Genomic DNA, 15,672 nt, shown 5'->3' with positions numbered 1-15,672 from the left:
AAAATTGCTTTATCCTTATATAACTTATGGTGTCCAATTGTAGCAAGAAAGATATTTTTAAAGTTGAAAAGAATCAAGAATGCGACAAAAATAATTTGAAATTAATGAAACCTTGTACATGAACTACTGTATGAGACTGACATTCCTGATATCATAAACAAGCTTTCCTCTGCTAAATTGTTGCTTATAAGTTTTTGTTCATATGCAATTTCTTGTATGATGCTTACAGGCCATTTGGATAGATATTTAAAATTTTTATTTTTTATGTTAAGATTCAAGTTATCTTTTGAAAGGGCCTTGCCCTGAAATGTGAGTCAACCTTTGCACTCATTTAATCTGGCATGAAATATGTGCGTATATGTAATCCCATGGTCAAAAACTCTAGGAAAATATGTCTTTTGTTGAAAAAAAACCCTCCAAAAATGTCTCCAATTCAGTCATCACTACTGAAATTAGTTCGCAAAGGCACAATCATTTGAGATATATCTTTGGCCACCTCAGAGCGCAGACTGTTAGCTGCATGTGACAATTGGAGAGCTGCATCAGGGTGCGCAGTACCTGGCAGTAGAGTACATTCACGTTCAAGCATCGAAGCCATTGCATCAAGCAATTCCAAAAATCCAAAGGAAAGTGCAGCTCTGCGTAATCGGTTTAACTCCTGCAAAGATAAAGGAAAAAAAAAAGCACAGATTTATAAGATAAAAAAAAATAATTGTAATACAGGACGGAACGATAAAATTGTTTCGCTAAAGAAAACAACACTACAGCTTTATTTTAAAACTTTTATTGAAAAAATCAATTCAGGTAACTTATGTAATAAGCTGACATTTATTCAATGTAGCCACCTTCAGCCTCAATCACCGCTTTGATATGGGTCCGGAACTGGGAACATGCCTTTTCCACAAGCATCGGTGGAGCTTTCCGAATACTCAGTGGATGGCAGTAATTAGGCTGGCTTTGATCTTGTGGGTCATGTTGGTGATGTTCAAGACGTATGATCAAATGAAGTAGTCCAGTGAGTTCAGGTCGGGGAGTTGGGGAACCAGTGAGAGATGGGTACAAAGTCGTAGCACTCCTTCTCAAGCCAAGCCTGGGTCTCTTTGGACTTGTAGGCTGGTGCCGAGTCCTGCTGCTACACCCAAGATCTGCCAGCTGCCATCTGATTGCACCAGGGGATCACTACATTCTTCAGCATATCCAGGTACACTTTGATGCTGACTTTCAAGCAGACTTCAAAGATGTGAGGTGGCATGATGTGGCCCTCACTTGAAACCACACCAAAGACCATAACTGTGGCCGGAAACTTTATTTTCATCATCCTGGGCACATCCCTATTATTCGTTGCAATCCAGCGATGCATTTTGAGGATGCTGGCAATGGTCCTGTTGTCATAACTTGGATCAGTAGAGAGTACAGCGGTGCATTTCCGATCTCGCTCGTTGAACACTGTGTCACTTTGAGACATGATAGAATGCTCCGATTGCTCTTGGGATTTGTACACAACTGGCCAACTATTAGATGATCTGCAGCAAAAAAAGAAAACTGGCTTTCATTAAACGGAAATGGAATCATGTCCTCTTTTCTATGACGACAATTTTATCGTTCCAGCTTGTACATTTTTTTAGAATGAAAATTTACCTAAATATTTCCACATTTTGGAGATAACGATTGTTTGGATTTAGCACAGATTAATCTTGAAAATTAAATTTTAATTAGTAATGTTCCTTTTTTTCTTTTATCTGATGGTAGTTACTAAGATAATATTTTTCTTATATATTTATTAATACTTAAATTAAAAATAACATATCTTTAATAGGAAGTAATATAATACTGTTCTTTCTAACGGAACCAAACATTGTATGTAGAGACAGTTGCAAAGAAAATGAGAGTTGGGCACAAACTTTTCTTGGTGAAGGAAAAAGGTATTTTGTTCATTTCATGCGCCCAACACAACTGGCTCTCAATATATGGTATCAGACAACCTTATGCTGTAAATCTCTTCGGCCTGACAACAATTTTCACAAACTTTGGCTCTTGAAAGGAGAAGTAGAAAAAAAGTTGATTGTTCACCATTTACTAAATCAATTTATTGTCCAATGTGGGGAACATAAGCAAATTCTTGTTATGCTTGTCTCATTTAATGTTAGACATTATAAAATGAAAATGGAACCAAAAAAAAACCCCCAAAAAGCTGGCAGTGACAAACCATCCTTTTGTCGATACAACGCACGAAAGTCTTTTTTCCTTTCTTTTCTCAACTTGCAATAAATCCTCATGTATTCGATATTATCTTCCATCGTTCATTCTCATTCTAAGTTGTCCAACAAAAAACTCAACTCTCATGCTTTAGAATTTGTCCGATTTAACAGTTACCAATTGTGTACATATGCAAATTAATGGCATACGTTCACCAATGAGCGACCTACAAAATTATGCTTGTCTTTTCTTTTCTACATTTTCTACTGGCATTTTACACGTTAAGCAAACACGAGGTCATTTGCAAGAGTGATGATTTCTATTAGACATGACCAACCGTTTGATTGGATCGGGCCTGTCCAACCAACTGTCTTAGCCGAAGTAAAAGCCAAAGTAGTATGTTGCAGCTTATGTTCTTGTAGTACCTTAAACATGATCTGCTGAACCACCAGGATCCCGTCCTTAAGCATTATGGGTTGCCATTCACAGACTTATTTTCTGTAGGAGGGGGAGGGATGGGGGCCTATTCTAATGCTCCACCGATAGGACCTCTTAATCTTGTAAATTATGCTTTAAGAACTTACAATTGGCTAATGGATTTAATTAAATTTTAGGCTGTTTTTTTATTACAAATATTTTAGAAATAGTGTTTCGTTTCATTTTTATTTTTAATTAGAATCTAAATATAGAATATGGATATAACCTTTTCCCAAATCAAATATAGCAGGTTAAGATATTGCATGCTTTGATTTCAATTTTTTCTTTTTTGTTAGGGATGGGTACCTATACAAGGAGCGTGCAATAAGTAATGCCCCTGACCCACTTCCAGTTGTCTGATCTAGCTGAAATTTTGCATGTGCAATGATTTATATCTCTACAGGTTATGTGGCAAATTACAGCTCTGAATTGTGGTTTCTGTTTTACCGGTGTTTTAAGTGAGTCAGGTGTGAAATGGAGCCTGTTGAATGCCGAGCCGTGATCCGGTTTTTGTATTTGGAAGGACGTACACCACAGGAGACTTTTGATGAAATGAAAGAAACTTATGGTGATAATGCCCCATCATATGACCTTGTAAAACGCTAACATCGTGAATTCAAACATGGCCAGAAGTCTGTGGAAACAGCTCTCAAACCTGGTCGCCCTCTTTTCTGCCATTGATGAAGCATCTGTCCGTCAAGTTGAGGCTGCCATTTTGGAAGATCGGCGCATTAATATTCGCCAAAAAGTCCAAGATTAGTACAGGATCTGTGGAAACTATTAGATTAGTACAGGATCTGTGGAAACTATCACTCATGACCATTTGCATATGCATAAGGTGTCTACCAGATGGATTCCCAGGTTACTCACACCATTCCAGAAGCGAGAACGCGTCGAGTGCTCGAGGATGAATTTGGAGATGTGCCAAGAAGATGAGTCAAAGTTTTTCAAAAGACTGATTACACAGGATGAAATCTGGGTCCATCACTATGATTCAGAGACCAAAACCCAGTCAATGCAGTGGAAGAACTTAGACTCAACACCTCCAAAGAAGGCAAGGGTGCATCTCTCTGCTGGCAAGGTCATGCTCACAGTCTTCTGAGACCAGGACGGAGTAGTGATGACAGATTTCCTGGCAAAGGGTACCACAATTACAGGAGCCTATTATGCTTCACTTTTGAGGAAATTAAGGGAAGCTATCAAAATCAAGAGGCCGGGCAAGATTAGCAAAGGTACCCTACTCCTGTAGGACAACACTCCGGTCCACAACTCGCACGTCGCCAGATCAGAAGCACGGGCGTGTGGTTATGAAATCCTACCCCATCCTCTCTACTCTCCTGACCTTGCACCCTCTGACTTTCACCTCTTTCCAGCCATGAAGTTGTTTTTGAAAGGAAAGCGTTTCCCAGATGATGCAGCCTTGATTTATGAAGTCATGTCATGGTTGGAGGACTGACCTGGGGTGTTCTACAAAAACGGTCTTCAGAGCTGCATCAAACGATGGGAGAAATGCATAACTCTGGGTGGTTCCTATGTAGAGAAAGACTAATAACTGTGCCAAGTTTTGTTGCTCTACTGCTATGGGAAGTGGGTCAGGGACATTACTTATTGCACGCCCCTCGTAAAAATAGTGATATTTACATCTAAAAATGCTGCCCCCGTTGATCAAATGACGGATTCCATTCGAAATTTTGTGAAGATTCCTGAGTTTGACACTTGAAGGTCAGAGCTTACATTAACTGAAATGTTAGGTAAATAATACTTAAGATGAGAACACCTTGAGTGTTATTTGTACAATATTTAGACTGATGTAACCGATCTTCTTCAGGTGTATCTTGTCAAACTTGAGAATCTACTCAGAATTTCAAACAAACATAAATAAAAGGGTTTCAACTGAAATTCTGTGCAGATTCCTGAGTTCCCAGAGTTTGGCAAGATACATGTGAAGAAGATTGGAGGTTACATCATCCAAAATGTGCAAAAAAAAAAAAAAAAAAAAAAAAAAACTCAAGATGAGAACAGTGGTATGAATAAAGAATAATCCAAACAATACAAAATGAACTTAAAATTCTTTTTAAATTATTCAAATCCGAATAAAATGAAAAACTGTTTTAGAGGATTAATTAGATTGTTATTGGAATCCTGTGGCCCAGTCAGCTCTAAACTTACATGACAGAGATGATAATCTGGTTCTTCAGTACAGAAGACAGCTATTGATCGAAAGGGCAGTAACCCTATTATTTTATTCTCATTATAATAATGATTTTTAATTCATTGTAGTAGACAAAATTAATCAGACATAGTCAGATGGTGACCATATTCTTGATGTGAGATAGCAATCTTCATCTCGCATGATCTTGAATTGAAAGAAAAAGAGGGTGCACGAACTAGGATACTTATATATCAAAAGAGAACTGACCTTATAAAATTGCTGCTGCTTATCTGGTAATTTCCGAGCATGGCGCAAAACTTTCTGAAGATCAGCCTAGAAGAGAAAAAAAGATTAAAATTAACCATTGAAGAGGGAAAGCGAATGTAAAGTGTTATACTTTGTGGATAATTTATAAAGATCAAGTTGTACCTGCAAACCTGACGTTTTGATCCAAACTACACAACTTTGAGCATAGCTGCGTTTTTCTGTAGGTCTAATCGGGAAAGGTGACTTGTTGTCATCTGAACCGTATGGCGGGTCATCAAGAAATTCGTGAATTGAAGCCAAGTATTTAAAGTTTCCAAGCCAAGTGAGAGTATGGTCTCCTGAAAATAAAATTGTTTTTGAAAAGCAAAAATTCAAAAGAACTTTTTCAGACCCCCCCCCCCCCAAAAAAAAAAAATCATTTATAACAGTGTGTATATAATCAATGTTAGAATTTATGAATAGCTTTGTTATGAAAATAAGAATGGTGAACTTAGAAAATTTAGAACTGTGATGTAAACAGTAGAGAACTGTTTGGTTTTTTTTAGAATTAAACAAATATTTTAGAATTGAACAAATATTTTAGAATCGAACAAATATTTTAGAATTGAACATATTTTTTAGAATTGAACAAATATTTTGGAATTGAACAAATATTTTGGAATTGAACAAATATGCATAAATTATCAAATTATTTTATATTGAAAAAAAAAAAAAAAAAAGAAAAACCTAAAGATGACTTGTGCTATTGAATTTAGCTTATCTTAATAATAATAAAACTCTGTGGACCATCTGGGTGTCCTTGCTTGCTCGAATCTTGCCTATCATATTGGACATTTTGGAATATTCCATTTTCATTCTTAGGGAATTCAGCATTTTGATAGCCGCCCGATTTGGAATATTCCAATTTTCATTGTGAGGTAAATCAGGATGATAACAGTCACAGCGAAAATGTGTAATAATATATAGACAATATCTACATAAATAAAACAGCAGATGTATGTAGGTGTAAATATTTAACCGATAAACTCTTAAACTACTGGTCACACGACACTGAAATTAACAGGAAATATCAATCATACACCAATGATGGTTTATAATGAGTAAAATCTTTGTTTGGATGTACAGAAATATATCAGCAAGTTGAAATGCAAAATGTTCATTTCAATTTGCCAATATATTTCTATTACTTTTCCACATGCACAAATTTATCCACAGCTTGAAGTAGTTTCATTTTAAATCCGTCTTATCTATCTGCTCATAGCTAAACAGTAGGGAACACGGCTAGAGTGCTAAATGTTTTGATTTTGATGGCACCCAAGTCATATTTTTTAAAATCTTTAGAAATCAGTACTCTATATTAGGTACAATATAATAATCAATGGAGAATTTGCTCTGTAATAATAGATACAAAATCTGCATGAATTAAAATATAATTAAGCAAAATTTATGACTGGGCCAGGCCCGGCGTCCCTCGTTAGTAAATAAATAAAATTATATGTAGGCATATTGTATTTGTGTGAAGCTAATTTCACATAAATTTTGACAACACAATGAAAATCATAAAAAGAATTCCATAATTAAACACAAATTGTATTTAGGGTAAGTTCTGATGCTTCTACCACTAGTCTCACTCTTAGAGAAAATCCCTAAAAATAATTTTAAATCTAATAGGTCCCACACTATCAGCCAAGCTTCAATCTGTCCCAGCATTCCAATGTTGTATCCCCATGCATTTTACAAGTACTTTCATGGAATGTGCTCTGATGAACTTATAGCACTTGTTCCCCCTTGATGTATATACTCCGGATTAACTCAACAAGCAACAAAATCCCACCCCTCCGTTGTTAATGTCTTTAGATGTCGGAAAGCCTTTTACACTAATAGCTTCTTCCCTCAGACTGCTAGACTTTGTAATTCTCTCCCTGTTTCCTGCTTCTCTGTACAAACCTGCAGCCGTTTAAATGTACTGTGAACAGACATCTCGCTGCTCAACTCCCCACACTTCCTTGTTAGACACAATTCCAAATAGTAGCCCCTAATGTCCAAATAGCAATATGCTTTGCTTGGAGTGAAAAAGAGTAGGAAAAAAATCCATTTAACTGACAGTATATATTATTATGTTAGAAATAAATATATTCCTTCAATACAATTTACAAAGTAAAATAAAATTGTAAAATATAAATAAATAAATATATTCCTTCAATACAGTTTACAAAGTAAAATAAAATTGTAAAATATAAATAAATAAATATATTCTTTCAATACAATTTACAAAGTAAAATAAAATTGTAGAATATAAATAAATATATTCCTTCAATATAATTTGCAAAGTAAAATAAATTATAAAATATAAGAAAATAAATATATTCCTTCAATATAGTTTGCAAAGTAAAATAAAATTATAAAATATATATATAATAAAATAAAAATCTGTTGCTCATGTTAATTTTTATGAATAAAACGATTATTACAATTATTGGTTAAAATTAAAAGCTGCCTTTTGCATTGTATTAAGATGCTTTTACTTAAAGTTATAATAGAAAATATACTTCCAACAAAAGACAAGAAAACTCTTTCTAAAAAAAAAAGACTACTTTAAAAAGGCATTGCTATTACCAACATTTTTAAAAATGAAGAACTTACTTCGGAACAACTATATTTTGAAGGAAAAGAGCAAAGCTAAGTGTTGATTTAATTATACTTCATTTGAGTAGCCATGTGTATAAGTGAAATTGTCTATGTGTGTACATTTCCCTACCAAACTACTCTGTCAATTTTCAGTCCACAGACTCAAGATTTGACATAAGAAGTATTAAGATTGGGGAAAATCTTTTTAATTGGATTTCAGCCAGAAATTTGGCTTTCAATGGGCCAAAGTTCAACAATTTGACCATTGAAAATTCTACCAAACTCCTCTGCCAATTTTGGATCTAAACACTTGAAATTTTAGATGTAGGTTACTTGGATATGGATCAAACTTTTTAATTTGATTTGAGCCCAAAACAATAAATGTTAAAGGGGTTAAAATTGGGGTCAAAGTTAAAAAAAAAATAGACCTCTGCGGTTTCTACGAAATTACTAAGACAATTTTTGGTCTAAACATTTAAAATTTTACATAAAGTGTGTTCAGACATAGGGCAAGTTTTTTAATCGGCTTTTGGCTGAAAATTTGGCTTCCATTGGGTCAAAGTTCAAAAGATTTGACCTTTGCGATCACTAGCAAACTATTCAGCCAATTTTGAGTCTAAACATTTGAAATTTTACATCAAGAGTATTCAAACATGCAGCAAGCTCTTTAATCAGTTTTTGGGTGAAAATCTGGCTGCCAAGAAATCAAAGTTGAAAGAGTTGATCTTTACAGACTCTACCAAACTCCTCTGCCAATTTTGGGTGTAAACACTTGAAATTTTAGATGTAGGTTACCTGGACATGAGTCAAATTTTTTAATATATATATATATATATATATATATAGGCACAGTACATAGAGTCTGAGCAAAGCCGGGGCGAACTGCAAGTATATATATATATATATATATATATATATATATATATACATGTATATATAATTGCTTTAAATATGTGCAATGATTTGACTTGGCTAAGGTGTTCCAAAATGTAAGTGCTAAATTTTAAGCTATTCTTATTTAAAATAATTTTCTTAACAATTTAAAAAGGGTTTAGTAATGCTTAATCATGCTGAAATAAATTTGTAAATTTTATTCAAGAAATTATTTTTTCTTAATTTAAATAAATTTCTCTATATCTTTTATATTATTTATTTGAATAATTTAAAAAGAAAAATCTTTTTTTGAATTTCAGTTTCCATTTTGACTTTGGCTCAACAATATAATTTGCAATAAAAAAGAATAAGATCACAATCCAGATATAAAACAAAATGGCTGATAAGGATAATGGCTTAAAATACAATTTCACTTTTTTATCAAAATTATATTCATGTTTATTTTCACATTCACAAACTAATACAATATGATTCAATAGTTAAATTTACCTTTTTTAATAATAGAAAACAAGTAAATTTAAAAAAAAAAAATTCAATTTTCACCCCAAACAAGGCACAACACCACTTTGAAGTAGGGGGCTACTATCGGGGACATAAGTTGCAGGGGCATTATGAAGAGAGATGAGTAGCAAGATGTCTGTTCACATTACACTTAAACTTCTGCATGTCAGTACAGTTGGGAAAGCAGAATCTCAAAAGGGAGTTCCAAAGTCTAGCAGTTCTGGGGAAGAAACTATTGGAGTAGAAGGCCTTCTTACACCTAGGAATCTCTACTGTGAAGGGGTGGGGTTTGGCTGTTTGTTGGGAGTATTCACGTCGAGGGGGTACAAGTGCTTGTAGTTCATCAGAGCATTCATCATTAAAGTACTTGTAGAACAGGCAGAGGGATGCAACATTTCATCGATGGGACAAAGGCTAAAGCCTAGATGACAGTTCACGACCTATCAGATTGGCGACTCTCTTTTGAACCCTGTCTAGGAGTGAGAGACAAGCAGCAGATGCACCAGCCTAAATATGAAAACAGTATGCCATACATATGCGAATGGTGGCGTTATAGAGGTAGAGGATATTTTCAGGCATAAGTAGTTTTCTAGCACGGTAGAGAGAGCCCATCTTCTTCGCAGCAGTCTTGGCAATGCTTTTAATATATCTATTCCAGTTCATGTTACCTGTAAACTTTGCCCGAGGAGTTTAAAGGAAGTACTTTTGGGTAATGTGTTCTTGGCCATTGCTATTGGTGGTAGAGAAGGTTTCTTGTAATTATTGAAGGAGACAAGCTTAGTCTTGGCAGCATTGAATGTGACCATCCATTTTTGTCCCCATTCCACTACAGATTTGAGGTCATCCTCTAGTGTTTCTGCCATTTCCTTAGATATGTGTTCATTTGTTTTACCCTCATGCCTGCTATAGTGTGTGGTGTCATCAGCAAATATACCCATCTCAGAAACAATTTTATCAGGGAAGTCATTTATGAATATCAACAATAATAAAGGTCCAAGGATAGACCCCAAGGTACTCCGCATTTATATCATATTGTTTAGATGTACGACCATCAAGAACAAGCTAGATTTTTCTCTTACTTAAGAAGGATCTAATTACATTATGTATTCTTCCAGTGATACCATATGATCTAATTTTCCTTAGAAGACCATCGTGCCACACACTATCAAAAACCTTAGATATATCGAGGGCTACCGCTCTACCCTCCCCTGTTTTGTCTAGTGAACGGTATATATGTTCAGAGATTACAGTTAAGATGTCTGCTGTGGAACATGCTTGCCTAAATCCATATTGTTTGTCGGTCAGGAGTTTAGCAGCTGTAAGGTGATGGACTAGAGCTTGATTAATTAAGGACTCAAATATTTTGGCGAAAAGCGGGAGAAGGCTAATGGGGCAATAATTTAATGGGTCAGTTCTTTCCCCAGAATTCTTGAAAATTGGTACCACAGAATCGGTTTTTCAGCAGTCAGGAAAGCAAGATTCGTTTAGGCATTTATTGAAAAGTTTGGAGAGAACTGGAGCAACCTCAGCGGAGCATTTTTTTAATAGCACAGCTGGGATGAGATCCGGTCCACATGCTTTTGAGGTATCTAGGTTTTTTATGATACCATGTACCTTAGAAGGGGTGATTTTAATATCATCTAGTGTGGCGTCTATCCGTAAAGGAAAGTCAGGGAGGGAGTGGTGTACCGGGTCCAATGTGGAGTTAGAAGCAAATCGACTGGCAAGTAGGTTAACCTTCTCAGTTACCGCGCAAACAACCTCATGATAGTGGGGGAATCATTGACTGTCCATTATTTACTACACTGTCGTAGATTTTCCAAAAATCATGGGTTCCTAATTTCTGTGCTTCGATGCATTTTCTGGTGATTTCAGTGTATTCTGTCTTAGCTGTCACTATTTATTTCTTACAATTACTTCTAGCTTCTATATACTTCTGTCTGTTTGAACTGAACATGTCGGTTGAATCTGCAGTACGTAAGCTGCCTTTGAGCAATGCCAGCTGCACAAGTAGAAGTAAACCATTGGGGAGAGTGGGACTTGCTATAGAATTTCCGTATGGGAACATGTGCTTCAATTGCAGTTTTGGACCATTCAGTGGTCTCATTTGTGCACTGTTTAGTTGGAAGAGAAAAGATATTTCCCCATGGGGCATCTCTGATGAGATCCCTGATGGCTTCCCAGCCAGCCTTTTTGTAATACCTCGTTGTTTTGAGCAGTGGGCCTTCAGTTTTGGGCCGAGAATTAAGGGTGATTTCTACCATTATCACAGCGAGACAATAGCACAAATTGATTTCAAGATAAAAGAAATTGAAGTTAATGGTAAAATATATAAAAAGGAAATATTTGTAGCAGTAGGAGAAAATATACTCATAGCTTTAGATTTTGAATGTTTATTTTATAACAGCATTGCTGATTGGTTGTAGCAGTCAACTTCCTTTCTGGCTTGCCCAATCAGACGCCATCTCTCTGGTGAGCAGAACACATGATGAAGTGCATAAAGGTTAAATCACAGCAACTCTTTCTTTCTTTCTAGATATTGGACTGACAACTCCATATGGCATGGACCTATCTTCAACTTCTCTCTGGGGACACCACACAAATCCGGGCCTTTTGGCCTGGGGTTTGATTACTGCCACAACTGAACTTTAATATGAAACATAAATGAACTCTTTTCTCCTTCTCCCATGGTATTGCCTAATCTTTAATCAACGTCTCTACACAAAAACTCTTCCCAATACTAATCCTTTCTTTATACAAAGATAATCAAATAAAGCTGTTATTTAATGTTAGAATGAGACTTCTTGTCTTCCTTTTTACACATTTTATACTAAAATTAAACAGGATTATTAGAATGAATTAACAGAATAATTATTACAACATCTTTTTACCTGGTTCAAAGAATGATAACATTAAATTGGACTTCTTTTTGCTGTCTGCCCAAGAATATAAAATGCCATACCAATTTTCTCTGTTAGAAAAAAGAAAAGAAAAGTATTTTACAACACATCTAACCTTGCAGATTATAATAAAAATAATATTGACAAATTAGAATTTGTTTTGTTAAATTTAATGACACTCTCAGATTCATCAGATTATATTTTCAAGCAAAATTTCCTTAAAAAACACTGTAAATGCTGACTGTTGATATTATTCCTACTAATACATATGTTGCATAATAATGTGTTATGAATTACACAATGTGTTAGGAAACGTCCTTGTAATATCAAATGTGTCATTAGGAGGTCAAAATTATGCTAGTATTCATAATAATAATAGTAAACACATACAGTCTCCAAAAGTACTAGACAAAAGACAAAATTATACTAAATTAGCATGAAAATACTATTACTAATAACAACAATAATAAGAAAAAGAAAACATGCTTTAAAACTCTTGATAGAAATAACTTGTGTGATGCTGAATATAGTAACATTAAAAAATATTAATACGATGATTAAATAAAATTCTTATGGCAAGAGCCAAACAAAAGGCTGATCTTTGGTAACTTTTTGGATAGTTAAATTTTAAATTAAAAATCCTTTTTTCCAATTTATTGATTGAAAAGTTTGATATATTTCATAAAATGCGGTTCATATTTTAATCATTTTGTTTTCCACAGAAAATTCAATTATGTTAATTAATCAAATGGGGAATAATGTTTTTTTTATATATACTTTTGTGTCTTTATAGAATTCTCTTAAGCTTTATAAGCAACTCACGCTATTTGTGTCAGTGCAACCATGCCTTCTACTTTCAGACTACCATGAAGTAAGACACTGAAGGAGGGAGCTTTTCCTCCTTCAAGAGCGGCTGCAGCAGCAGCTGCTGCTGCTGCTTTCCCAGATTCTTCTGCATTTGATGAAACCCCATTTTCATCACCATCCTTGGAATCTTTGTTGTTGACATTTTCTGCTGAAGGTTCTAGAAACAAACATGAAATTTCATAATTTAGTTGTTAAAAGAAAAATCATTTATAAAACAAAGCTTATGGCAAAAATTTTTTAAAGTAGCTAATTTTACAACTTTTCATGAGTTGAAATTTTTTTATATCTTTAACTAAAGAATACAGTTTAGTTTCTGTTTATAATCAAAGATCATATTATCAACTATTATCAACTAGCAGGTTTACCCAACATCGATAAGGGTCCTAATTTCTGTATACAATCTACTTAATGTTGTAATTGGAAATGTTTATGTTCATTTTAGGACAAAATTAGAGTAGGTATCCCAAACCAGCTTAGTTTAGGATGCAAAAACTGGTAAAGTTAAATTTCCCTTGACTTCAACTTGCGATATCTCGTTTATTTTTTTGGTTATTTTGATAAAGTTTTGATTTAAATAAAATTTAATCTTTTTGCTATAATATATTATATATATATAATTTTTTTTCTTGTGTCTTTAATAGTTTTTTTTTCACGGGTACTTCAAGTTATGTCACTAATTTTGATGAACGCTGCTTTATTTTTACACAAAAAAATGTTGGTGTTTTTCAAATTTGCTGCGCGTGATATTGTGAGTCTCTAGGTATAAAAAAAATAGTACCATTTTTAAAAAAAAGGTCACTTATCAATATGGTGAGCTTAAAAAAGGGTTTTAAGTTGTTTTTCACAAAAAAATCCAACTTGAAAACTTCAGTGAAAGAAATATGAAAGAAATCCAATTGAAAAAATTCCAAAAATGACACCGTTTTGTAGAGAAATATCTCCTCTTTAATAATCTGTTTGTGTCACATTACGACGTTCATGAATCAAGGAGCGCCACTAATAAAAGTGAGTGTACCTACACATCAAGATTTACAACTTAATGCCAAGTGACGAAGTAAAAAGTAATATCACAAAAATCAACTGTCAGCACGAACAAGCTGCGTGACTGAACGAAAACAAACAACTTGTTTCACTATAGATATATCGAAGTTCTTAGGCGAGTTTTTGTTTATTTAAAAGTTATAGAAAGTTATTGTTTAAAATAATATTTTTAGTGTGATAAGTACGTCAATAAAAGAAATGAAAATTTACAATTTAAAATATGTCAGTTGTTTATTTTCTATATCTTCTTTCAAACTTTCACGTGTTCTTTGCTTTATCTTCTTTCGGTTGAATAAACTTCAGCATTGTTAAATTATCTTTTAAAAATTAAACTGGGTACATTTTAAATCAAAAACAACATTTTTAGTTGCATGTGATTGTGACGGAAAATGTTTTTTCATTTAAAAAAATGTGCCTCGTTTTTTTGTTTACTTATTTAATTATCTTATGTTCTGTCGGGCGTTTCTGATATATCTAACATTTTCTTAAATTATTTTTTTATTAGACTGTACATTTACATTACTTAAAAAAAAAAATTAACAAAATATAGCTAAGTTTTAAGTTATGTGCAACAAGTCATGTGTAAATAAAAAATTATTTTCATGTAAAAATGAGCATTTTTTTTGTTTATATTCTATCGGGCGTTTTTGATAGATTTGAAGATTTTGTTAAATTATTTTTAATTATACTGTACATTACTTAAAAAATAATAACAGAAAATATAGTTGAGTTATGGGCATGTGACATGTAAATGAAAAAAATTAATTTCACTGTAAAAATCATTTTTGTTTATTTAATAATTCCCGAGATGGCACTTCTACAGTTTATTGCCTAAAATGGAGATGGCATTTTTTTGTGCACCTGTCGTTAAAATCCGTGGGAGAAATCAGTATTTTAAACTATGGCCAAAGTTAGAAATAAATAACAAAAAAATTAAACTAGATATTAATTACTTCCGGAAAGAACTATGAAAAAAGTAAATAAAGAAAGTGAAAGAGAACATATATCCGGGTACTTGTTTAATTGAAAATGTTTCTATTTAATTACTGAAAATGGGAAAGTTTTTCATGAAACATATATATATATTTTTATTATTAAAAACAGAAAATGAAAAATTATTAAAAGCAGAAAATGAAAATGACATATTCATAATTGTCTAAACTGGGTGAGCACCATTTGAAAACCAAAAAATTTACTGTATAAAAATATAATTGTAAAAACATTTATTGAAAAGTCTGCATAAGAAAATATAATTTTAATAAAACAATTTTGTAATAAAAGCAACATTGGATTTTTATAAAATAGTTAATTTTTATTTTGCGAACAAATAATTTTAATGAAACATTTTTTGAATTAAAACAACTTTAAAGGGTCAACAACAAATTAATTTAAATGAAACCGAAAAATCATATCTAGTTTAATTTTTTTTTGTTATTTATTTCATGCTTCGGTCATAGTTTAAAATACTGATTTCTCCCTTGGATTTTAACGACAGGCGCACGGAAAAAAAAAAAAGTGTCTCCATTTTCGGTGATAAACTGTAGAAGTACCCCCGAGACGTATATGTTCTATCAGGTGTTTTTGATAAACTTGAACTGAGATATCAAATCACATCCTTACATCATTTGTAGACATCTATGCTGACGACACTACCATTTATGGTAGCACATCTAAGACAGTAAACGACCAAGTTCTCTCCAATTCTCTCTCCTCTGATCTTGAGCACGTAGTACAATGGGGTAAGGAGTG

The 15,672-nt window shown here is 33.4% G+C and overlaps 1 protein-coding gene across 1 annotated transcript in view; it reads right to left on the bottom strand.

Moving 5' to 3' along the window:
• Positions 1-233: 233 nt before the first annotated feature.
• Positions 234-15,672, bottom strand: part of LOC145276910 (integrator complex subunit 14-like) — a 43,620-nt gene continuing 28,181 nt past the window's right edge. Inside the window, exons 6-10 of the mRNA XM_080128373.1 lie at positions 12,838-13,039; positions 12,007-12,086; positions 5,255-5,430; positions 5,093-5,158; positions 234-658 (exon numbers count right to left, since the gene is read on the bottom strand). Of these exons, the coding sequence (XP_079984499.1) occupies positions 434-658; positions 5,093-5,158; positions 5,255-5,430; positions 12,007-12,086; positions 12,838-13,039 (749 nt within the window). The 3' untranslated portion in view covers positions 234-433. The remainder of the gene's footprint in view (positions 659-5,092; positions 5,159-5,254; positions 5,431-12,006; positions 12,087-12,837; positions 13,040-15,672) is intronic.

This window comes from Euprymna scolopes, chromosome 5 (assembly GCF_053919585.1).
Source record: "Euprymna scolopes isolate OS-2025 chromosome 5, ASM5391958v1, whole genome shotgun sequence".
Taxonomy (NCBI): domain Eukaryota; kingdom Metazoa; phylum Mollusca; class Cephalopoda; order Sepiida; family Sepiolidae; genus Euprymna; species Euprymna scolopes.
This window is presented reverse-complemented; position numbering and strand designations above follow the sequence as displayed.